The following is a 24,537-nucleotide window of genomic DNA, read 5'->3' as shown; positions in this document are numbered from 1 at the left end:
TAATATATCTTTAAAAAAATGCTTTTAACAGGTTTTTAATACCAGCCACTATCTTTGAACATTAGGTTACTGTGAATATTTTCAAACAGTCTATTATGAAAGACTTGTTGGGTATGCTATACTAACATCTCTATCTGAAGAAGCAGGTTATAGGATCTCCAGATACAAAATTAAAAACTTTTTTCTCCAGTAACATTTCTTCTCAGTGTTTGTTGGCTGAAGGATATTGTGTTACTTTTCCAGAGTTGAAGTAAGTTGCAAAATCAGACTACAACATCATATATTTTGTGTTAGGCTGATAAAAGGAAATTTTTTTTAAAGCATGGGGAGGAGTGATGCTTAGGGATTCCTTAGCTCTTGGTACTTAGTGCTAAAGCAACAATTTTATGTTCCTTACACTAGCCCTACAGTGGATTTTACCAGTGAAATTCTGAGTATTATTCTGCAATTTATGGTTAGTAGCACATCTGGCTGAACCAATTACTGTCTGCTCAGTTCAAATAATACCTTCCGTGTTTACTTTCTTTAGGTTGTGCCAAATTGCCTATCTGCTTCATGTCACATGCTGCAGATGTGCTACTGCTTTTACTCAGTTACAGGTTTAGGCTCAATAAGCTGTAGTCTTTACACCTATGTCTCTCATGCTCCCAGTTATATTGACTCCATATGTCAGGTCTAGAAAGACTGATAGGCTCCTGCATTTTTTTTCCTGCTTTGAACTAAATTCCCAGTGCAGCAGCCAGAGGAGCAGGTGGGAGGCTTTTGACAGTAATTCTGTGTGTCCGCTTACACATGCATTTTGTAGCTTTGCCAGTGCTGGTATAGTATTTACCAATTCCTGCTGCCTGTCTTGAGAGAATGAGATTTACATTTAATTGTAAAGCTGAGGGGAAAAAAAAACCAAGTCTTTCCCTTCTCACTGTTTTCTCTGCAACATTTTATGTCAGTACTGTAAATGATGGGTATTATTGCGATGGTGGTGGTGTAAAGAGACTCTATACTTCAGACAATTGAATTTGCCGTGTTACTTAGTGAAACACAACAAAGGGAACATCTGTTTTGCAGAGTACTTAATGATACTGCTCGAAGTATCAGAATTCTGTCTTGTGGGGTTTTGTCTTTTTTTTTTTTTTTGGCTAGAATTGGTTGAAGTTTTGTTGAATTTTCTGTAATGTGTGCAAATATAGCAGAACTATCCTTCCAGCACTTTTCCATCATGTTGGAGATTGACTGAGTAGATTAGCAATCTCTACTACTTTTAATTTTTTTGCTGCCTTAGTAATTTTTATTTGGCTTACATATTTTCAATACTATTCTTTGTGTCTTACACCAAAATTTAAGAGTGTCTGAAGCAAGTGCATTTTCATTGTTTACCAAGAGTTCTTACTAGAATGTAGTGGTTATTTGCGCAGGGATATTTTATCCCAAATTGATATTACTGGCAAGCTGTAGCTGTACAAGGAAAACTGATAAGGATTTTCCACCTGAAACTTAGCATAATCAGAGAATGTCTCTATACTGTGCAGTTCCTTTGCATATGTAATGCATACATTCATTTGTTCCTTAAGAAAGGAATGAAAAACTTTGATTCATTCCCATTTATTTAAAAGTCTTAGATATTTTGTCCTATTCTGGCAAATAAGTGGATGATAGTTCACCTATGTTCACAAAGTTGCAGCAACCCAGTGAAACAGTGACAAGGACTAACTTACTTAACCATTTGGAACTTCTTTTCCGTGTGGTAAAATAAAAGTCCTATATAAATTCAGTAGCAGCAGTAGGATGCGAGTTTACTTGACATCAAGGGAAGAAGGAACACGTAAAAGAAAGTCTCTGCTTGTGCAGTAAACAGAGGAACTGACAAAAGTGTGAATAGGAAGTTAACTGATGAAACAGAAACCAAATGATGCCACTTTTACCCTTCGAGAGGTTCCTTAAATGTGTCTGCTGATTTTAAATGATAAATATGATCCTTTTGTGTTGTGCAGTTATTGTCCCCACCCCCCAAATGTCATACTGTTTATAATCTCTTCACTGAGATTATATGTGGTTTTTTTCTCTCATGTAATATGGCTTGCTTTGTTCTTGGATCACTGCAACTCTTCTTTCCTATGATATGACTTTTTTTTGAACACAACACGTTGCTTCCTAGGGTTATTAAGCTGTATTGATGTCATTTGGCTCTGGTTCATTTGAGTCCACTGTGTCCCAAATACATGTGTAGTCAATGACCAATTTGCATGTATTGTCATAGTTCCATCTGCCATTCAAGTGTCTTTTCAGTTGCTGCTTTTAAGCAGAATACACTAAATCAAGTTGCAAGTTCATAGACTTCGGATTATTATAGAAACAAATTTTGACTACTTTGTTAGGCTACAGAAATATTTGTCAGGCTCTACATCATGAAGTCTGTGCTCTAGACCAGGGCTCTGAATTTGTAATTGAATATTGAAATACCGCTCACTTATTCTAGAAATATTAGATATGAAGGTCTTAAAGAATGCACTTAGACATCAGACCTGTCTTGAGCAGAAGACATCATGAGATTTAATGACAATGCAAATAAAAGAAACGAGAAAAGAAAATGAATGCTTGCTCCATTATTTTTAATCTTAAACTCTTTTCTGCTACCTAAGCGATATCAATATAAATTCAGTAGAAACTTTCTGTTATGGCTTTGGAACAATGGCAGATTACTTGATGATACCTTTTACCTTGGAAATCTGTACTGAATTGCTCAAATAAAAGTCTCTCCAGACCCTACATAACTTGAGTTTCATTAGATTTGTATTTCTTTATTCAAATAATTAATATTCTGAGCTTTAGATGCTTTCATCAAGTGGGAACATTTTACTTGAAAAGCTTTTTCTTCTAATAGGAATTCAACCTAAATTAATGTGCCCTACAATGTAAGACAATTAACACTTTTTTTCTGCTCTGCTGCTATTATGCTTTTGGGATTTGACTTTTTAAAAAAACATTACAATACAGAGCAAGACGTAGAGGGCAATAAATTGTCTGAGACTTCAAGTTGTGCACACGTTGTCTGTACTACAGCATTGAAATTATGTGACAACAGAGCATTTAATGTGTTGGATGTATCTTTTCTGAATGAGACAGAAGTGTGGGGCCTGCTGTTACTTTTTAAAAGTTTTGCTAAAAAAGTAATGTTTTTCTGTTGCTTATAAAGTGTGCAAACAAACAAACAAAAACCACCACCACCAAAAAACACCCCCAAAAAAAACACCACAAAGTTTTTCTTGGGTGTTCCGAAATGTTTTTCAAATTAAAATGTCCAGTCTTGTGAATATAACAGGCTTGTGCAGGAAGGCTGTTGTTGGGGGAGGCAGGGAAGGGATGAGGAAGAGAACTGCCATGGAGAGATAAAGCATATTTTTCCTGAAGCTGTTTAACACAGCATTATGTGCACGTATTGATGATTCATTCTAATTCTGTAACTTAACAGGGAGCAATCAAAAACCACTCAAAACAAACTAAATCCTAGGGTTATTTTCAGTATTGATCATAGAATCATAGAATCATTTTGGCTAGAAGAAGCCTTTAAGATAATTGAGTCTAACCATTAACCTAACACTGTCAAGTCCACCACTAAACCATGTCCCTCAGAACCTTGTCTATGCATCTTTTAAACACCTCCAGGGATGGTGACTCAACTGCTTCCCTGGGCAGCCTGTTCCAATATCTGACAACCCTTTCTGTGAAGAAATGTTACCTAATATCCAGGCTAAACATCCCCTGGCACAACCTGAGGCCATTTCTTCTTGTCTTATTGCTTGTTATTTGGGAGAAGAGACCAACACCCTCCATGCTACAACCTCCTTTCAGGTAGCTGTAGAGAGCGATCAGGTCTCCCCTCAGCCTCCTTTTCTCCAGGCCAAACAGCCCCACTTCCCTCAGCTGCTCCTCATCAGACTTGTGCTTCAGGCCCCTCACCAGCTTCATCACCTCCTCTGCACTCTCTCCAGCACCTCAGAGTCTTTCTTGTAGTGAGGGGCCCAAAACTGAACACAGGATTCAAGGCAGGGCCTCTCCAGTGCTGAGTACAGGGGGATGATCACTTCCCTAGTTCTGCTTGCCACACTATTCCTGATATAATCCAGGATGCTGTTGGCCTTTTTGGCCACCTGGGCACACTGCTGGCTCATGTTCAGCCAGCTGTTAATCCATACCCCCAGGTCCTTTTCCACCAGGCAGCTTTCCAGCCACTCTTCCCTGAGCCTGGAGTGTTGAATTGGGATTTTTGTGATCCAAGTGCAGGACTCAACATTTGGCCTTGTTAAACCTCATAGCCCTCCTCTGGAAAATGCACCTTCATATAGCTTTTTTCTGTCAAAATGAGCTACTAAAACATGGATCAACAGATGACCATAAACCTCTTTTTGCTACGAAGTCTGTGGTGTATTCCTGCTTTTGCCTCATGATCTTTAGTGATATGGTAGAATGGTATACTGGAGATAATATTTTGCAAATACTAAGTTATAAAGAATGCTAATGCTGCTGCATTAGTAAGGTTAAGGTGATGGGATGTATCATAGCACTTGTTTAAAATAAGTGCTTTGGAGTAAAAGTAAAATCAAACTCTTACAGTCATATTTGATCATGGTTGATGTTATTACACTACACTGTAGATCTATTCTTGGTAAGCACACCATAAGGGTTATTCTTCAGTGTACTAAGTTCTTTAAAGCCTGTTTCCAGGACATCCAAGTCATTGACCTGTCCAAGGATTTATGCCAAAGGCGTAGTTTAATGCTTATTTCAGATGCAGTGTGTTGGACTTTTTCAGCTACAAGTGGAAATGTTTTGAAAGGATAGTTCATATTTGTGGGTACATGAAAATTTATGAATGCCTGCAGAGTAGGAGACCAGGTTGCAGAGAGAAGTTGTAACTAGACATGTGCTACTGTCTGATGAAGGAGTGTATGATTTCAAAGCAGACAGAATTCTCTTTAAATGCTTTTCATGCTAGTCATACTCTTTTAAAAAATAATTAGAACTTGTAACAACTGATTTTTAGCAAATAAAAATAAGTCACTTCTAAAGCACCTTTAACTTTTGTAACCTAGTTCTTAGTTTGTGGAGCTGCCCACATTTTGTGAAGGCAGAAGGAAGATTCAGTTGAAATGAGGTCCCAAGAGCTGCTACTAAATTTCTTCCTCATGGGGCTTGTGTAGTATCTTCTAAAGTCAGTCCATGGCTTGCAGGTAGGCATCTCTGCCTTTCTAATTAAATGAGGTGCAGATAATTAGAATGGCATTGGAAATAGGCAGAATATCCTGAAGTCTCATTCTTGGCCAGTGGCATGGGGAAGTTCTGGCCAAAAGTGTTGCGTTCTTAATGTTGCTACTAAAAGTAGAAGGTGAAGAGTATTAAAAATGGGAGGTGAAGAGCCTGCTCAAACTTCCGTCCTTACTTTGTGAGCTGAGTCTTTTCCTTGTGATAAGTCACTGCTAAACTACTTGTTAGTTGGATGCTCTAGCTGCAACAACATGCTGTAATGATAGAAGGCGTTGGAATTGTACCTTTAACAGTTGATGCTCAGAGGTGAAGTACAGCCTCTGCTCAATTCTCCATATGCTTTTTAGGTCATACTCAAGCTATTGTGCAGCATCTGCTTATGCGTGCTTTACACTGAGAGTCTTTCCAACGAGCTGAATTACCTGACACCTTTTTTTGACATGTGGCTGAAAGTTCTGAACAAACTCTAACTTGAGATGACTTGCAGTTTTCACTTAGAAAGGAAAACATGTTTTTAGAATTAGCTTGCAGCAAGCAGACTTCACAAACAGCTAGATTAAATGAATAACTGCCAGTAAAGGTATACTATAGTAGCACTGAAGTTTGAGGAGGCAAGGAACTAGAGGTCATGGCATTGCTACCAAGATAGTGCTCTATGCTCTTGAAAAGGCCGTTGGTTGGTTCGAGACTTGTATGCAACACTGAAACAAGAGCTGCAATGTGGTTACGCTCCCTGAATATCTTATTTTATTTCAGTTCACTATTTTAAATTTAAGTTGTCTTTAAGTTTCAGGGAAATTTCCTGACTTCTCTGGCACATAGCATACTTTGGGCTTAGGGAAACTAGGGCACATGAGAACAGTAAGTTTGCTTTGCTTGGGGTTCTGTAGAGAAGGTTTCTTGTAAGTGGCGAACTTGTGCAGCGCTGCTTTCCCTACAGAAGAGGTGAGAGCACTGTGTCGTCTGCTGCAGTATTGCCTGCTCAGAGATGTTCTTGACACAAGTTGTAGGAGTGCGGATACATACAGGCAACACTTCTGAAGCTTTCTAGTTCGTTCTTACCAGAGCATAAAGATACCTTTATTTTATTATTATGGAATTTTGTTTATTTTAATACTATGGGATTTTTGTGGCTAAAGCAAAAACTGGAAAACCTGTGTGGATTAGGTCACTTTTGTAGTATTAGCACACTGTTCCCTTATACACATTTGTTTTTGTTGTTTCACATATGTTTGGCTAAGCTTGTGATTGTACTCACTTTAATGTTACTTTACATTCTCTTTCCTTATGATGCATATAGTTATTACCTTGTGGGTTTTTTTGTTAAACTGTTAACTATATTAATCCAGAATAAGCAAGAACATATTTTAAGACAACATTTTTCAACTACCTGTGTTTTAGTTATCTAAGAGTAGGCTGTTTATATTTGTTCTTTCTTAAAGATTTAACAAGATGTAAACAATAGTGTTTGCATGGGGTAAAAGAAAAAAGGAAACAAGTATTTTTCAGCTGCTAAGAACAACTATTTTGAAAGTAATAGCTCTTATTTTCCTATAATGAATGTAACTATTGGTATACTGTAGATGATAGAAAAGCTAACACTTGAGGATATACTGCAAATGAAACAACTTGAAAGACAGTAAGGCCTTTGCAAGCTGCAGAATGGGATGTAACTGGAGCAAGTTGGCTTGCAGATGGTCAGTTTTGACTTACTCTGCGGTTATCAGCATGGCAGTTGTACTTACAGTGTGCTTTTGTGCGGAAGGCGGCAAGGAAGAAATAGTAAAGTAGGATTTAAAAAAAACATTCAAGCTCTAGAAGTTATTTCATCTTCAGCTTGGCACTGTACGGCTATGGCTGCTTTTTTACTGCTTTAACAATATAAATCTGATTTACTATGGCTTGTATAAATTCAAGCGAATATATCAATGTGTAATCTCATATGTTTATCTCAGTGAGTTGTTCAGCTGGCACGAGTCATTTGATTGTCTTGAGAGAGTTATCTCCTTTCTGGTAAAGGGCAAGTACAAGGTTAGTTATGTGCAAAGGTGGTTTGTAATTGTTTGCTAATCTGAAATTGAGCAAATATAATTGCCTGGAGTCAAAGATCGGGATTAAAATCTTCAAAAGCCTATGCTTATGGGGATCCTACCTTCTGCTCAAGACTTTTTAGAAAGCTTTCATCATTAATGTTTTGGGTCATGTGTGCCCATATGACTATTTGCACGCATCATAAATGGCATTATGACCTCAACTGTAGGCATGTGTTTTGTTTTGTTTGTTTGTTTTTCCTGTTGACAGAATTGGAAGGTTGTAGAAGGCTGAGTTATAGTTGGATAAGCCACGCATTTCTGTGTAGGTTTCTGGGCTGCAAAGCATCTATACTCTACGGTGCTGGATCCTTCACGCAAGAAACAACTGTATTTAAGACAGTTATTTATAGTTTCTGTACAGTCTAGTTAATGTATGCTTGCTTTCTTTAGAGTAACTTTGTTTTTTATTTATTTGCTGGCATCAAAACCAAATTGAGGTCTGTCATCCATTTGTGGCTGAATATTATTAGCCCTATGATTCTAAAACTTTTTAACGGTTATCATTCAGGAGGACTTTTCCATTTGATGGGCAGATCTCTCTCACTTGTCATATTCCAAGTGTAAACTGTTCAAGAAGCATATGTGCACAACCCCAGGAAATCTCATTTAAATCCATTGACTTCTTACTCTTGGAGGCTGATGTTCCACATTGTGATCCAAAGTGTAAGCTGCAAATAAGGCAATTGTTTCTAGCAGCAATGGGGTAGGGTGGGGGAGAAGTAGCAAAACTGAAAAACGCCCTTGGCAAGATGAAATTCAAATTGATGCATTTTCAGTTCCTTAAGGTTCAGTAACCTTTACAAACTGCTGGGAACAAACATGTTTAAAACCATTATCTTTGTGTAGGTTCACTGCCGTATTGTGAAGAAAACTGCACTAATGACCATACCGAATCAGACCAGAATTTCTGAAACCTTGTTATCTAACAGTGGCTGTTAATAGAGGCCTAGAAAGGAACTGATAGGAGAAGCTCCAGGAGTCTTCTGGGGGAGCAACTTCTGGCTTTAACTTTCTGAACTGGAAGAAGTGCTTACATATATATATATATATATATATATATATAGGGGCTGTGGATGGATTCTTCCATGAATGTATCCAGGCTTCTTTTTACTGTGCTTTTAGGTAAAGTTGACATACTTGGACTTGGGACTGAATGCATACTATGCATTCCTTTTGGTAACTCATTCTCTTTGTTTTGAGCCTCTCACCTATAGTTTCAGCTAATGCTTGTTAGTTCTCTTGTTAGAAGATGCTGAACAGCCATCTCTTGTCATTTTAGGAATTTGCTTGAGCCTCAGTCAGTGATGCTTGGTGTACCGTAGCTGTCTTGTTGACGCTGCCTGATTTTACACTGAAGATAGCAATTATCAGAGAATTTTGATACTGAGTCTTTGAGCACTGCTTGCATTGTGTATTTGAATAGAGCGTGTGACTGTTTCAGGCTTAACACAATGGGGATTTTGTTTCTTTGTGCAAGTTTGAAAAATGTCGAGAAGTCAGACCTGACCTTTGTGGTTTCTGAAATTTGCCAGAACCTGTGATTTTCGGAGTCCACAGTAGCACTGGTTTCTTTTTCTCAAGAGACTTTGAATGATTTGCTACCCATTACTGCATGTACAGGTATCTGTTTGAACAGGTTAGCTTGACCATATTCAAAATTGTATAGTAAATGAACAGGTCACTGTATCACTAGAGTGAGTTGTGCATTAACATCAGGAAATACATTCTCTTCTTTGGCAATTTATTCAAGAATATACTTGCTGAGTGCTGTTCACTGTTCTGAGGCTTACCAAGGATTGTGTCCTTGTCTCTGAAACAAGTTGGGAGAGAAAAGGTTTCAGCAATGTAAATTCTAAGTATAGACTCTAGTCCTTAAGTGAAATTGATGTATGATAATGATGTATGATGCTGATTAAAAAGTTTTTAATACTACTTGTACCATTTTAAAGGGTGAGGAAAGTTGAGTCCTAAGTGGCCCTTCCCTACTTTATGTATATGAACTACTATAGAATACAAGATCAATGTATACCAGGGACTTGATGTCTTATGGGTCTAGTACATCCTAACACAATGCCCATAAGTTTATTTCATTTCTCTTCTGGGATGAGTTGACAGATTTGGCTGATAGTTTATAAAAATTTTAATTTTCTGCTCCATGTTTCCCTTAGGCTAAAAAAATGTTCTTAGCAAATAGTACAAACTTCCAAGCAGATACTTTTCAGATTAGGTAAGGACACAGTATACGTTTTCCATCCTCTTCAAGTAATTCCCAGGGGACGGGACTTGAGCGGTTTTTGGCTCCTGGTTTTGTTTTTTCCAGCTCTGTAACTTCCACTAGCAAATGTGTAATGCTGTGTTTCCAGAAGGTCAGTTCTGCAGAACTCAAGAGTTCATTCTGTGTCCAAGTCCAGCCTCCTTGTACTTAATCCAGATTTCATTTACACACATGTGTTCTGTGGATGAATTCTACAAAGGCTGGGTAGCTTTAAAGAATAGGAAAGCCACCTATTGTGAGAATTTCTTTTTAAAGAACAACCTGTGCATGTGTTCTCTGCGATTTGATTCAAGGCTATGATCTGATATTATTGTATTAAAAAAGTCTAGAGTGACAGGTATGAAAAATTGAAGCCATTTAAGTAGGTAGATCTGGTAGTGAGTTTACCAGAGAACACATCTTAATTCATCTTGACCCACCCTCCACCAGCTCATTGCGTAGCAACTTTTTCTCTCCCCTCTATTAAAAGCAGTAAGTTCAGTAAGGTCCTGTTGTATTTGTGCTGTAATGGAAAACAGCACAGTCTTTGTACAAGTCTCTTCCAAACGAGACTTGCTTTCGTCAGATAAACTTGCTTGATATCTTATTCCAGTTGTACTAGTCATCTTGAAACAAAGCAAAAATTGATATCTCCTATGTAAGGAGAGTTTTATGTTAGTATTAGAATAGAGTAAGATCAATTTACAGCTCTGAGAGGCTGCTTATTACTTGGAAACAGATCCAGAGAACAGTCTTACCTCAAGCTATATCAAAATGGATCGCAGACTTTGAGTGGAATGTAAGTTAGTCTTATTTTCCCCTTGTTGCTATTAGAGCTCAAGTTGCATATGTCCTAGCATTCCAATGTTAGAGATTAGTAAGGGCTCTATGGCTTTATGTGTGCTTACTTTAAATAGATGTTCTACTAGGAAAGCTAGTTTGTTAATTATTGTTTAGTATAAATCCTATTTCTTGCTGCTAATCCAAGCTGAGAGTCTTGTGGAAAATACTCCAAAGTGCTCTTAACTCACAAGGCATAAACACACAGATAAATTTGCCATGTGTTAGCTGGGCCGCAGTGGATATATGTGCTTTCATCAGGTGGCAAATGTGAAGTAATGTAGTAGGACCTGCAATGAAGGAGTGTCACCTAAAGTTGCTCTACTTCATGTATGATGTAAGCTAAGAATAGATATGTGTCTAATAAAAGCTCAACAGAGATGAGGCAACTGGACTATTACTGAGATCCATCACAATTAATTTTGTGCTATAATTTGAATCTTTGGCACTTTGTCCTCTTTCCTGCAACTGTCTTCTGTCAGGACATCCAAATGACTCTGCCTCTTAATTTCACAGAGCGGGGAGTGGGCTTGATCCTGTCACAGAATGGTTGGGGTTGAGAGGGACCTCTGGAGATGATCTAGTCCAACCCACCTGCTAAAGCAGGTTCACCTAGAGTTGAATTTTTGTTGAGATGAGGAGCATGGGGACATTGGAAGCTGCTTGTCAGTTTTAGTCAAAGTATTGTTTGATTTGTGGGGACGAAAGCAATTAATTTTTAAAGAAATTCTCAAACTTCACTCATCTGAAGTCTTTCCAGGGACTCAAGAGCAAGAGATCAAGGAAAAAAGTCTATTCAAAGGGAATTACCTGCTGATGTACTTTAAAACAAGTATTTAATTTTTGGAGGAAATGCTGTGTAGTGCTTGCTGTATTGTTTGAATTTTCGTTACAGTTTTGGTATTTATAAAGTACATACTTAATAAAATTTAACAGCTTTTTTTCAAAGTAGCATACATTTACTTTATCCACTTTGTGTTGCTTTAATTCCATAGTAACTGGGGCATCTAATGCTTACAGTGGCCTATATCTTGCAATTGAATCCACTCAAATGGAGCTATAATTAAGGGATGCTTTTTTAATCCTTTTGGGATTTTCTTTTCTGTAAAAGGTTAACAAATGCTATGAATTAGGCCTTATTTTGATCCACTTTGTGTTAAAAATTCCATTTCAGAGTTACTTTTTGCAAACTTTCTATAGGCTTCAGAAAAAATTGTATTGTTAATTGAAATTTGTTAATTCTTCTTTAGAACAGTCTTGGGTTTGCTGACTCTCTCCATACATTGTTGCAGACCAACAATACATTATTTAGCTAGCAGAAAATGTGGCAATCCTCAGCAAAACAGCAAGTGTCTGCCTGTTTTAACAGATCCCACACACCTGATGTGTGGAAATGAGGTTTGTTTCCTTCTAGGGAGAGATCAGTCTAACAGATAATCTTAATCTTTGTCTTCAGGGAAAATAATTATAAAATTAGGTTTCTTACTTGTGACACTCAAATGTGTATTGCTGTGGATGCATATGTGCTTGAGGTTAAACAGTGTATTCAGAAGGGTATATACATGTTTCAATACTTGCAGGTAAAATAAGGACAGTCTATTTTCTGTGCGTCTCAACTGTCTTAACTCTCAGTGGAATGTCTCTGCTACTTTAAAAATCAAAGACCTGATCAGCAAAAACTTCATCCTGTTTCTTTTAGTTCAGCTTTTTGTAGATTTTGTTTCGAAAGTTCATGTTTTTGAAAAGAAAAAAAGAAGAAAAAGACTTGTCTTCAAATATACTGTCATAGAAGTTTGAAGTAGTGTCCTTAGTCCAATGGATAATGCCAGTCGAGGATGCTCTTATTGTTTATACTGGTCAGATGAATCCTGTGTTCTCTGGGAACCTTTTGATCTGAATATAATTCTTGATGGATCCGTAGAAATAGGTGAAAAAATGCATCTCTTTAATAAATGTGGTGTCAACTATGAACTGGAGCATCCGGGACTTCTCTGGACACTTTTAAATCAGGAGTTTCTTGCTTTAAACAGTCAATATTAGCACGGGCATTTGTGCTGTTAATGGGGCTCAGTAGGGAACAGTTACTATTGTCAGCTCTGCTAAAGCATGAGACATTGCAAAGGCCTTTGTTCACCTTCACAGGAATGAAAGTAGGGCTAGCAGAGTGTGCGATTCTGTAGGAACTGATGGAAGTTGTTGCTTCAATAATTGTAGTAGGACTAGCCTTTATGTTGGTTAGCACACAGTATTATAGAATGGTTTGGGTTGGAAGGGACCTTAAAGATCATCTAGTTCCAACTCCCCTACTGTGGGCAGGGACACCTTCTACTGGACCAGGTTGCTCAAAGTGCCATCCAGCCTGTCCTTGAACACTTACAGGGATGGGGCATCCACAGCTTCTCTGGGCAGCCTGTTCCAGTGCCTCGTCACCCCCATGGTGGAGAATTTCTTTGTTATATCTGATCTAAATCCCATCCTCTTTCAGTTTAAAGCCATTATCCCTTGTCCTTTCACTATGTGCCCTTGTAAAAAGTCCCTCTCCAGCTTCCCTGTAGGTCCCCTTCATGTTGGAAGGCTGCTATAAGGTCTCTCTGGAGCCTTTTCTTCTCCAGGCTGAACAACCCCAACTCTCTTAGCCTGTCTTCATAGCAGAGGTGCTCCAGCCCTGTGATCATCATTGTGGCCTCCTCTGGACTTGCTCCAACAGGTCCATGCCCTTCTTACGTTGGGGGCCCCAGAGCTGAGTGCAGCATTCCAGGTGGGGTCTCACAGGAGCAGAAGGGGAGAATCACCTCCCTCGACCTGCTGGTCACTCTTCTTTTGATGCAGCCCAGGATACAGTTGGCTTCCTGGGCTGCAAGAGCAGCATCATTAAAAGCCTCACTTCACAGCAGGGTTTGACACATGACCTATACCGTACAGAGGCCACTAATCTGTATTGTCATCATCGTACCTTTAGAAACCAGCAATGCTTCTCAGAAAGAGTTGATATTTAGCTAGATGAGTTTCCTTCATTGCAATCCTTCTTATTTCTTTGTAGATAGAGGATGACAAAGTGGGTGAGGTTTGAATGGACCTCTGGAGATCATCAAGTTCAACCTTCTTTGCTCAAAGTAGTGAAAATTGGAACAAGTTGCTCAGGATCTTGTCCAACTGGGCTTTGAATATCTCCAAGGATAGAGACTTCTCAACCATTCTGGGCAGTCTGTTGCAGTGTTCAATAACCCTTACATGAAATTACATTTAAACCCTTTTTTAGTGTATTTCAGTTTTTCCCTGTTGCCTCTTGTCCTGTCACAGGACATCAGTGGGAAGAACCTGGCTTTGTCCTCTTTATTCCTTCCCCTCGTGTAATTGTCTACATTCATAAAGTCCCTGTGAGCTTTCTCTTCTCCGGGCTTAACAGTCCCAGCCTCTCCTCATGTAAGAGATGCTTCAGTTTGTCCATCAGCTTTGTGGCCCTTTCCCAAACTCTCTCCAATATGTCCATGTGTCTGTTGTGCTGGGGAGCCCAGTGCTCCAAATGTGTGTCACCATGGCTGAGTACAGGGAAGGATCACCTCCCTTGACCTGCTGATGATCTGGGGCCTGTTGGGCATCTTTGCTGCAAGGCTCTGTGTTGCTGGATCACGTTCCCCTTGTTCATGAAGGGGCTTTTTCTGCAAAGCTGCTTTCCAGCTGTCTGACCCCTGTGTGTGCTCGTGCCTGGGGGGTTTGTCCCCAGGGGTGGGACTTGGTGTTACCCTGTAAACTTCCTGAGATTCACGTCGGCTCATGTCTTGTGTATCGACACTTCCTCTTAGTTTTGTGTCATCTGCAAACGTGCTGAGGGTGAGCTCTGTCCTGTCATCCGCCTTCATTAATGAAGATGCTGGATGGCCCTGGCCTGGGTGTTGACCCCTGGCGTACCCCAGTAAGGCCAGGCCTCCAGCTGGGCTTTGTGCCACTGGTCACAGCCCTTTGAGCCTGGGGACTGAGGCAATGTCCTGTGCTCAGAGGCCTGGGATTCCTGAGGGCTGCTCTTGCTGGTAAAGGCAGCAGTGGGTACCTTGGCCTTTTCCCTGTCCCTTGTCAGCAGGTCCTCTGCCCCACCCAGCCATGGAGCCCTATTTTCCCTACTCTTCTGTTGCTGATGGTATTTTTGCAAAAGCCTGTGAACCATTTTTGAGTGGGTTTGATCCTGCTTGCTTTGACCCTTCTTCCTCTTGGAATCTTGTGCTCTATTTATGTCATGGTCAGTGCAGCTATAGCTGCCCCAATCTTCACATCACTGCTCAGTTTTCCATGTTTGTAATTAGGATGTTCAGCAGAGTGCCAGCCCTTGTTGGCTCCTCAGTAGCCACTTTCAGGAATTTAAGATCAGTGCACTCCAAAAACGCTCTGGGTTTCTTGTTACCTGTTGTGTTACCCTTCCAGGAGATACCAGGTTAATTCATGTTGTACGTGAGGACCAGGTGCCTGTAAATGTGAGGCTTCTTATGTGAATAAGGTCTCGCATATTTTGTCTTGATCGGGTAATAAATAGCAGACACCTGTCAATGTCATCCATGTTGGTCTTGCCCTCTCATCTGTGACCCGTCGGCTCTCAGCTGTTTCATCATCCATTGCAGGGTAGAGCTCAATCCCAGACTGTCCTTGCAGAGCCCATATCCAGCCATGGCAGTACTCTGGTTGTGTGAGCTATGCTGTGGCGTCTCAATGATCCCATTGAGATTGCAGCCCTGCAGTCACACTCAGACCACTAATTCCTCCTGCTTGGTCTCTGTGCTGCGTGTGTGTGGGTGTATGGGCACTTCACAGAGGCACCCAGTTGTGCTGATTTGCTAGAAAAGATAAGAGAGCTTCCTCTACCATGCTGTCCTGCAGGCAGTGCTTTGTTTGCGTGCTTGCATTCGAGGAGGGAGAAGCGGGGCTGGTTAGCTTCGTTACCCTTTGCTTGCCAACCTGGTGTGTCACTTTCCTCATTTGGCTGTGCATTGTCATCTGCCTCCCCTGATGTTGCTGGTATCCTTCTCATGGAGCTGCCCAAATCTCTTCCTGCCAGGAGAAGCCTCTTAGTGGAGCTGCTACATTCTGCAGCCTAGGTGTTTACAGCTACTACTGCTGTTGTTCCCAGAAATTAAATCTAGCCCAGTGTGGCTCATATTTTCTTAGTCCTTCCTTGTTGCCCTTTCATCCTCAGAAAGCACTGTTCTTTTATGCTTTGTGCAGACTTGCGTATCTTCTTGGGGTTGTAAGAAGAGTTTGCCCTACCTGGTTCCCCATGGATTCACCTGACCGGGTAATTTATTTAATGATGGTGCTAGTGAGGAGGTATGCAAATCTCCAGCTGCTTACACTGTTATTGTATATCAAAATGGTTCAAGAAGTTGCTGGACAGCCTATTCAATTTTATTCCTTTTGGCATTCATGTCTGAATATTAATTTCCTCACAACCATAACTGATGCATTGAAAGATTTTTGTTGCTTTCTCTTTACTTAAAGTCTTACTTGAGTATTTTTTTTTTTCTCCTTGCTTTGGAGGGTTATAGTGAGCTCTCACTATTATCATAGCTGCTTCTTCTCCCTTTAGACTTCTTTAAATTCTTTGGATATATTCTACTACAGTCTGGATTTCAGAACAAAATACATGTTATACAATGCAATTCTTTCTTTCCTCTCTTTTCCTTGTTTGTCTTTCATCAACAAGCCCATACTTTGGTATCAGTACTTCATAACTAATTTTAAACTGGCAAAGCAAAACTTGATGGGATATCTCATGTAACTGAACATTTCACCGAGTAAGTGTTAATTTTTTCCTCAGATGAGTATTTAGTCTTGTCGTTGTTTGAAATCCATGGTCACAATTTGTGTAAGCTAATGTGTATTCTTGAATAGTTTACCTATGCCTAGGGTATCCCCCACAGCATACTATTTTAAATTTTAGTACTTTTGTATCTTTATGTTAGTCTTTGTTTCAGAATAAGCTGTTCCAAAGGACAGTTGTTTTAAAATGTTTTCTCAAAAACTAAGAGAAATCAGAAACGAGTTTCAAAAGCCACTCTGCTTGTCTCATGTTCAAGTCTTAGTACTAATGAACTTGCTGTGTCTGAGACTGTGCAGGACGTTGGGCAGGGAGTCTGTCATAGGCTCCATGCTGAGGCAGCAGGCTCGTTGTCTTGCAGTTGCCACGGTGGGGGAGGATTGAAAGATTTTTCCATCAGCCTTTATTCAGTGACCTTTTCCAAGTTAGGAATAGCAGTTGACTAGAAAAAACCTGAACAGTCATTTCTTTTCAGGGAGTCCATACAGTTTTCTCTTGAGTTCTGTAAGCTGAAAAACAAATTGAAATTGAGAAGGTAATATTTTCTTTTTTCAAAATGCCATTTCTGCAAATCTTCGACTTATTGAGCTTCCCACACAATACATATTTGGAATTTATTAAACTGCTGTATGTGAAGACTCCCATGCTGAATACTTCCAGCAGCTTGGCCAAGTGAGGTAGAATAAAAGTTCAAAGTAATGTCAGTATCTGAAATGTTAACAAGTAAAAGCATGATAAGATTTTTAAAAAAATATTCCCAGGAACTTAATTTTCATCATCTGCTTAATGCAGTGATTACACAGTTTTCACAAACTGTTTGCTGCTTCTTTCAGGCTGAAGGTTTGGAGCGGATGTTGGAAGATGTTAGCTGTGGATACTGGGACTGTGGAGGAGTGGTTATCGGAGTTCAAGGTAATATACTGTCAGATATTTAGCCACTAGTGTTTGAATCGCTGCTGGAGCACTGTACAAGAGTACTTGATAACTGTAGAAAGTGAAGAAAAATAGTAACCTTGGATTTTGCTGAGATAGTGTGATATATATATATATAAATGTCTGTTTGAAAGAATTTTTTTTCCTTGTTCTCTTTGGGATTACATACTTTCTGATACAGAGAGTGAAAATGTGTGTCACAGATGAATGGTCTTCTTGGTTGAAGTATGGACTTGACTATAGGTTTTGCTCCTTGTCTGCTTAAATACACGGGGAATGTGTTTTCCTATCTGTATAATGGAGTATGATCTCCTTTGAAGGACTGCAGGTAAGAACTGTTGTAAAAGCTGGGAAGAGTGTAATAATTCTAAATGTGCAGCTTCCAAAGGGTTGTTAAAAAGCTTAGACTTTTACCCTCTTGATTACTGACAGAGAATGTGCTTAGAGGGGTTGTACCTGTGAAACACTTAGTTTTTATCTGTTTCCCATCCACCGTCATTACATTCTGTATTAAACTGTCTGCAGTGATAAAATGCAGTGTGTCTTCTGGCCATTTTGCTGTCCTGAAAAATGTTGATTTCTGTAGTAAAGATTTCTTTATGAAACAAGTTTTAGTTTGTAGTAAACTGATAAATAGTAATATGTAATGGAAAATTGTTGAAATAACAGTTATATTTTTAATTATTGAAATTGCTTTTTCTAGACACTGCCAGAAGCATCCATATCCAGCTATGCTACAAACTTGAAAGACAAGAGTGCTTTGATTTCATCTCTTTACAAAGTAATTCAGGAGCCACAGAGTGAAGTGAGTATATGGGATCTCTCACACAAAATGTCTGACATAACACCAGCAGAACAAAATAAGACCTTGCGCGCTAGTTAATTGTGTTCTAACTACGTGAATTACAGAACTACATGAAGCATCTCCCTCAGAATGTTTGCTCTTAGCAATGATGTACTACCATGGAAACAATTCATAAGTTTTATAGCCTACTGATCATAGCTAAGCTTGTAGATCATGGGCTTCAGGACTTGAGTATAGAACTGAGAAATATATTAAAGAATTAAAGAATGGAAAAGATGTTTGAGACTGACAGAATTCTTTTTAAATTCATTGTCACTTGAATGTGAATCTATAGCTGTCACAAGCTTGTCTATTACAACCCAAGAGAACATGCTAGATAGATTTGCAATACTTTAAAGTTATTGCTTAGGTTTTTGGTGTTTGTTTTTTTTTTTTTTTTTTTTTTTTTAGTTTTTATTTTAAATACATGCAATATAAATATACACAGTTATACAGTGGATGTACACTTGCTGAAATGATGACAAAAAAAGAAAAACCTGGCGGAGGGGGTCAGGTTTGTTCTGTACCTGTGCAAGGAATGTTTCCATGCCACATGACTGCATTTGTTTTAAAGTGTCCAGCTGAGTTTGGAACATACTGAGCTCTTTTTAGTTGTCTTGTTAACTGTATTGCCTGATTTTTCTACCATCCACCAAACCTTTGTGTATTCTTTAAAAATTGCACCAAGTCCTTAATTCCTTCTGTGAAAAGACCCAGCATAAGGAACCTTTCCAAAGTTTGAGACGATGCCAGTAATGGTCAGAGGATAAAATACTTAGAGTATATACATTTTTAGAGAGAATGCTGATCGAGAAACTCCCAAGTTGAAGCAAAGAAGAAATGTAATTTTACTTTGCTGCTCAGAAAGGCGTTCTGAGTCATTCCAACTACTGAGTCAAGCCTGTCTGGTCTTCAAAATGTGTATCAACATGTAAATTAATCTGATGAGTCTCCTTGTTGATAGCCAAATTGATACTTTTGTGTGTTCATTGGTTTCTTACCGCTTTTGGCTATCACTAGGTTTCTCAGGGAACTTAGTAGCAGGGTGATCAAGGCCCTGCAAATTCTGCTTGAAAAGGTTGTTGGGATAATTCTGGGAGCAAGGTATTGAAGATTTCCCTGTTAGCGAGACTTTAAATTGAGATGAAAAGCTAGTGCTGACGTAGGGTTTGTGCTGCCTTGGGAGAACAGTCCCGAAATTGTTATTTGGACTGTTCTCCAAGTACCTGGCACTTTGTGGAAAGGACTACTTGGAGCTTTCCATGTTGTAAAAACAGTTATAAACTAGCAGTTTAAAAAGTCAAGTAACTTTTCAACTTTTTGAGATCTATTAGCTGCATTGTGTAATGACAACTTGCTTTACAGTGTAGGATATATGCTGTCCTTTTTTATGTATATAAAGCAAAGGAAAAGGATTAATGTGTGAACAGTACAAATACTGCTGAGACTAAAAACAGACAAACAACCCCATCTATACACCTTTGAATATATGTACTTCTACTATAATAATTATCTGTACCTTAACATTGTGATTAATCTTGTTTTGGGGGATGGATGTGTTCTTTTTTTAAACATTTGAAAAGTAACCATATGTATTTGCATCTGTGACTGCATTTTCCTACTGGTTCATATTTGCTTTTCATATGTTGGGGGTTTTTTTGTTTGTTTGCTTTGCCAAAAATTTAATAATAAATTTGTGAGATAAATGAGGCACTCGTTTGTTATAGCAAAGAAATACCCAATTTATAGTAGCTTTGTTAGTAAAGACTTTGTTAGTTACTTTTGAGGTACCTAGGCCGCTGATAGGTGAAAAATGTCATTCAGTACAAGGAGAGTCTTCAGTAGACTGGAGGATTTAAAGGACTTTTGACTCATGAGTGCAATAGTAAAAAAAAAAAAAAAAAAAAAAAAAAAATCTGAGGTTTGTTTCTTCAGATTCAAGATGTTTTGCTTTCTACCTAAAGCACTATTGCTGTCCTTTTAGATAGCAGCCATGCATGCATTTGCATTAGGAAATAGAAAGTGTTTGGAGTGTCTAACACATTTGGATGCAACTTAAAAGGAAGAGGGATGAAATTGGTTGAAATTTCTCCTGTTCCAGCATTAAAAATTATTTCAGTCTAGACACCATTTTAGAACTGGTTTAGTGTAAAACAATATCTTGAAACAGCAACAATCATTAGCGCGTTTTGATATTAGGTTGTAGCATGTGGTGGCATTTTGAGGAAGAAAATCTGGTTTTGTACTGATTACCGATTTAAATGTGCTAATATGAAGCTGTCTCAACTGAGATAACGATGTGAACATGGATACCTGTCATAGCTATTTATGTGCCTTTTAAAGTTCAAGCACATCATTCTGAACTGATGCTTCATTAAAGGGAGCATGCAAATTATGTGAAGTATGTAAGCTGAAGATGGCACGTATTTGTACTTATGGTAAAGTTTTCTAGAATGATCTTCTGTATTTTGCTCTTAAAACTGATGACTAGCTTAGCTTTGCATGTTTTTTTTTTTTTTGCTTTTACTGTAGATTTTTTCACAAGTCTTTTCCAAAAAGAAGCTCTATCTGTTAGAAGCTAAAAGTTCCTCTTCATATGAAAGGATCAGATTGTCCCAAATTACTTCTTAAAAAGAACTAAAACCTGCTAAGATCCTTTGGGTTCAGAAGTAACTTTGCTGGGTACTTCTGAGTTTTTACTTGGAAGTTCACTGTTCAATTCAGCTGGCTTTGAAAGTGCCTACTGGTTTTGACAGTATTTTCCACTTGGGTTAGGAAATCTCCTTTCTAAGTGACAGAAGAAAAATATAACTTCCATACATTGACACATGATGGTTTACACTATGTTTTGTCCTCTAGCAGAGGTAGGTGGTAGCACAAGAATGTGCATTAAATCCAGAAACATAGTGCAGGCTGTTTTGTTTTTAAGATGTTTTTTTTTAACTTGTTCTAGCTCAATGTATTACTTCCGGTTCAATGTATTACTTCCATTGGTATCAGCCTAAAAAGTTTGACTATAAGATTACTCTTGAGGCTTCCCATTTCTGTCTGAAACCTATAAATACACTGAAGTTTCTAGATTTTAATGAGAGTGGAAAAGTGAACTAATTCTGCTGTATCTAAGTTATCGTCGTACTTTGAATTTGAGTGTTATGCAGCTCTTCTCAGTGGGTAAAAGCTTCTAGCACTTTGTGTATACACTGTTGGAGTTCTAGAATATCAAGACCTTTTGTTCAGGTACTTTTCCTGTATATGAGAGTTATTGAAGGCATGGTATGAGGTGTGGTGATAACAAGTATCTTCTATTTATGCCTTGGAGACTGGAGGATGTGAACCAAAAAAGGCCGAAAGGAGCTATTGGAATTCTTTCTTCACATGGGATGGAAGGATCTACTTTTATCATCTGAAAGTATGTTACAAGGGATGAGAAGTGTGTAAGGCGACTTGGGCAGTTATTGCATCAGTAACTCTCTAGTAGCTAAAATGTGACATTTATCAGTGTACAGTTTTGTCCAAAGGACTGATCCTCGCAAAGTTGCAGTTTCTTGTAATGTCTTATCCGTTCACAACTGTAATTTATATTTCAGCTTTTGGAGCCAGTTTGCCACCAGCTCTTTGAGTTCTATCGCAGTGGTGAGCAACAATTACTACGGTTTACGCTGCAGTTTCTGCCGGAGTTGATGTGGTGCTATCTTTCTGTCTCAGCCAGCAGAGATTTGCAGAGCAGTGGATGCATAGAGGCTCTCCTCCTAGGAGTTTATAACTTGGTTTGTATTTGCGTGTAATTATTCACACCTAAAAATATTAGTGTGCTTTTGAGGGATACCGTAGAGTATTTTACTGAGGAATAATTAACAATTTTGTTTCAGAATTGAAATTGAGTATCTCAGTTTTGACTCTTCAAATTAATGTCCTTGTCAGAAATCTGCAACTTGAACTTTTATTCTTTTGTTTTGGTGACTATTTCCTCTGTTCTTCTTGTGGTTCCTGGAAAGTGTTAATGCATTAATGGCTGAAGGAACCAAAGGAGTCCTCGTATTTTTGTTTGTTACTTAATTCTTGGCATGGTGATTAAACTTACATTCTGCTTGAGAACTTTTAGAGGTACTACTTTTGAAGTGATTACCCGTATTTTCTGGGGTGTTTTGACTATCTTGACTAAAAAACACAAAAAATCACTTTCAACAAATTCTTGGTACTCAATTGCTGAACAGATTGCTTAGCTTTGAGAAATTAAAGGTCTCATTTTGTAATAACCTTGACATCTTTTTCATATTTTGTATGAAAAGATACTGTTTGTTACTAAATTATTGCTTGAAGGACAGAATTATGAAGGAACCTTCAAGAGCACCATATTTTAATTATTACGGCAAAATGCATTTAGTCTTTTTATGGCTATTATAAGAAGCTTAGAGTTATTATGTCTTTTAGGCTTCTCTTCAGTGTAGTTTGTATGTTCTGGATACTTTAGGAAGGCTTTTTGGGAAGTGAAACAATGATGAGCTTCAAGTCTCCTCTTCCCAGCCTGAAAATCTGAAGAAGGCAGCTCCCCATCCTTCTTCTAAAAGTAATCTTAAATGTCTTTACCAAGCAAGTGAAAACATTTATTCTATGTAAAAAGGATTCTATGTAAAAAGATTTGAGCTCTTATATTCAACTCTTTTTTTGGCAGAGTACATGCTTCATGTGCTTTCTGTGTGCTTAGTTGTATCTGAGAAGAAAAACATTCCTGGAAAGCATGTGGTATATCTTATGCTTTAAGTCAATTCACTCCTTTATTTTCGTGATGAAGTTATCTTAAACAGGTGATGGATATGGCTGTAGTCACTTGTCTTTCTCCTAGAAGAGATTACATTTACAGTTAAGTTTGAAACCAGTCCGGTGCTATCTTCTCCTAGCTATGAACAGTTTCTTACTGAATTGGTAACAACCATCCATCTCCAGCTGCTTGAGGTTGTAAGAATTTTACAGCAAGCTTCTATAGGAAGCTGTAGATCGATCTGATTTTTGGAAACATTTATTCCACTCCCCACCTCCCCCCCCAATAAATGCTTATGCTAAACTAATGCCCTGTTACTGATGCTGACTTCTTCCCCTCTGTTGATGTTGTATACAATTTGTAACTCAAACAAATAAGATGGTACTGTTCTTCAGTATACAATGTTGAAAAGGTAGTAGGTGACCTGCTTAGATACTTATTTTCTCTTAAACTAGCTACTTTATGTTTTCAAAACCAAGAGTTTTAATAATTCTTATGTGAAGTTCAGCCTTCCAAGGCATGGGTATTAGGAGACACTGAAGCTCCTCTCTAATCTCTACCTTTGGATATATGAAATCTGCTGCTGAAATTTAGGAAAAAAAATCTCTTGTGTGTGGTGTTGGTTATTGGTCAGGTCTGCTTTGGAACTTCTGAAGTTTTTTTATTTGAAATACTTCAGTGCTCTCTGCCAAATTACTGCTATGGTGGTATCTTACAGGAAAGTAGCTTCTCTAAAGCTTTGAATCCATGCATCTTTTAGCTCTCTGTAAGTATGGAATTACCAAACTTGGGCTTTTGCAAATACCATGATGTCTGCTGCTATCAAACCATATGAGGCTGCAGTCATTCCAGAGCTATAATATTTCCAAAACAAATTACTTGTAGACTCATTACTTGATGTGTAAATAGTTTTCAGAGCAGAATTATTGAGCATTAACCTTCACGATTAGTAAATAGTGTATAATTTTTAAAAGGCAGCGCTGTTGAAACATACTGAGATTTCTAGTTATTGGTTTTAAGGTGGACTATGTATGCAAATGCATGTGCCCTTTGCTAAGTCATTTGAATAGTTTTCATAAACAAAGCAAATGCACTGTGCTAGAAAGCAAATACAGAGGTAATTTCTAGCTTGTAGCTTGGATTGCCTTAGTGTCCCTGTCTGTCCCGATAACAATTTGTTTTCTTTCTTTATGCATTCAGCCCTATCTAGCATTTAACATTTATGAATGTCTGGTTTCTGTGGTACAGTGTAACCATTGGTGTCTTCTGTCTTTTTCAGGAGATAGTTGACAAAGAGGGACACAGCAAAGTGCTGAGTTTCACAATTCCATCTTTGTCCAAACCTTCAGTCTATCATGAAGTAAGTGGCTTCTACAACATAAAGCTGTTACTGACTGAGAAAGGCAGTATGCTTTGGGGGACTGTTCGTTAAGAATAAAAATGAAAATTAGTTTTAGCGTGTTGCATGATGACATAGCAACATTCTTCTCAGTCTTCTGAGGACTACTAACTGGTCTCTGTGACCTCTTCAAGACTGAATAGTCATAACTTCATAATATCTATGCACCATCTGTGTGTGCGTGTTGGTTTGTGGGTTTTTTTTTCTGTTCTGAAGCCATATACCTTAGCTGCTGTGAAATAACTTTTCAAAACAAAAGACAGCTAAGCAGTCAGATAACCTTAAGCCCGTTGAAAATTTATGTACAAATATGGTGATGCTGATCATTGTCTATTTTCACTTGCTTTGTAGCA

At 38.4% G+C, this 24,537-nt stretch overlaps 1 protein-coding gene across 9 annotated transcripts in view; it reads left to right on the top strand.

Moving 5' to 3' along the window:
* The window catches only part of HYCC1 (hyccin PI4KA lipid kinase complex subunit 1), a 364,011-nt gene that overhangs the window by 323,432 nt on the left and 16,042 nt on the right, over window positions 1-24,537 (top strand). For 6 of the 9 annotated variants that reach the window (XM_065627718.1, XM_065627715.1, XM_065627717.1 and 3 more), the window contains 4 exons: window positions 17,083-17,161; window positions 17,886-17,987; window positions 21,614-21,793; window positions 24,065-24,145. In XM_065627718.1, the coding sequence (XP_065483790.1) occupies window positions 17,111-17,161; window positions 17,886-17,987; window positions 21,614-21,793; window positions 24,065-24,145 (414 nt within the window). In that variant the 5' untranslated portion in view covers window positions 17,083-17,110. The remainder of the gene's footprint in view (window positions 1-17,082; window positions 17,162-17,885; window positions 17,988-21,613; window positions 21,794-24,064; window positions 24,146-24,537) is intronic. The other 3 variants (XM_065627719.1, XM_065627720.1, XM_065627722.1) reach the window with 3 other exon arrangements.

The sequence above is a fragment of the Caloenas nicobarica genome, chromosome 2 (genome assembly GCF_036013445.1).
Source record: "Caloenas nicobarica isolate bCalNic1 chromosome 2, bCalNic1.hap1, whole genome shotgun sequence".
Classification (NCBI taxonomy): Eukaryota; Metazoa; Chordata; class Aves; order Columbiformes; family Columbidae; genus Caloenas; species Caloenas nicobarica.
The sequence above is the reverse complement of the archived record's forward strand: the minus strand, read 5'-3'. Positions and strand labels throughout refer to the sequence as shown.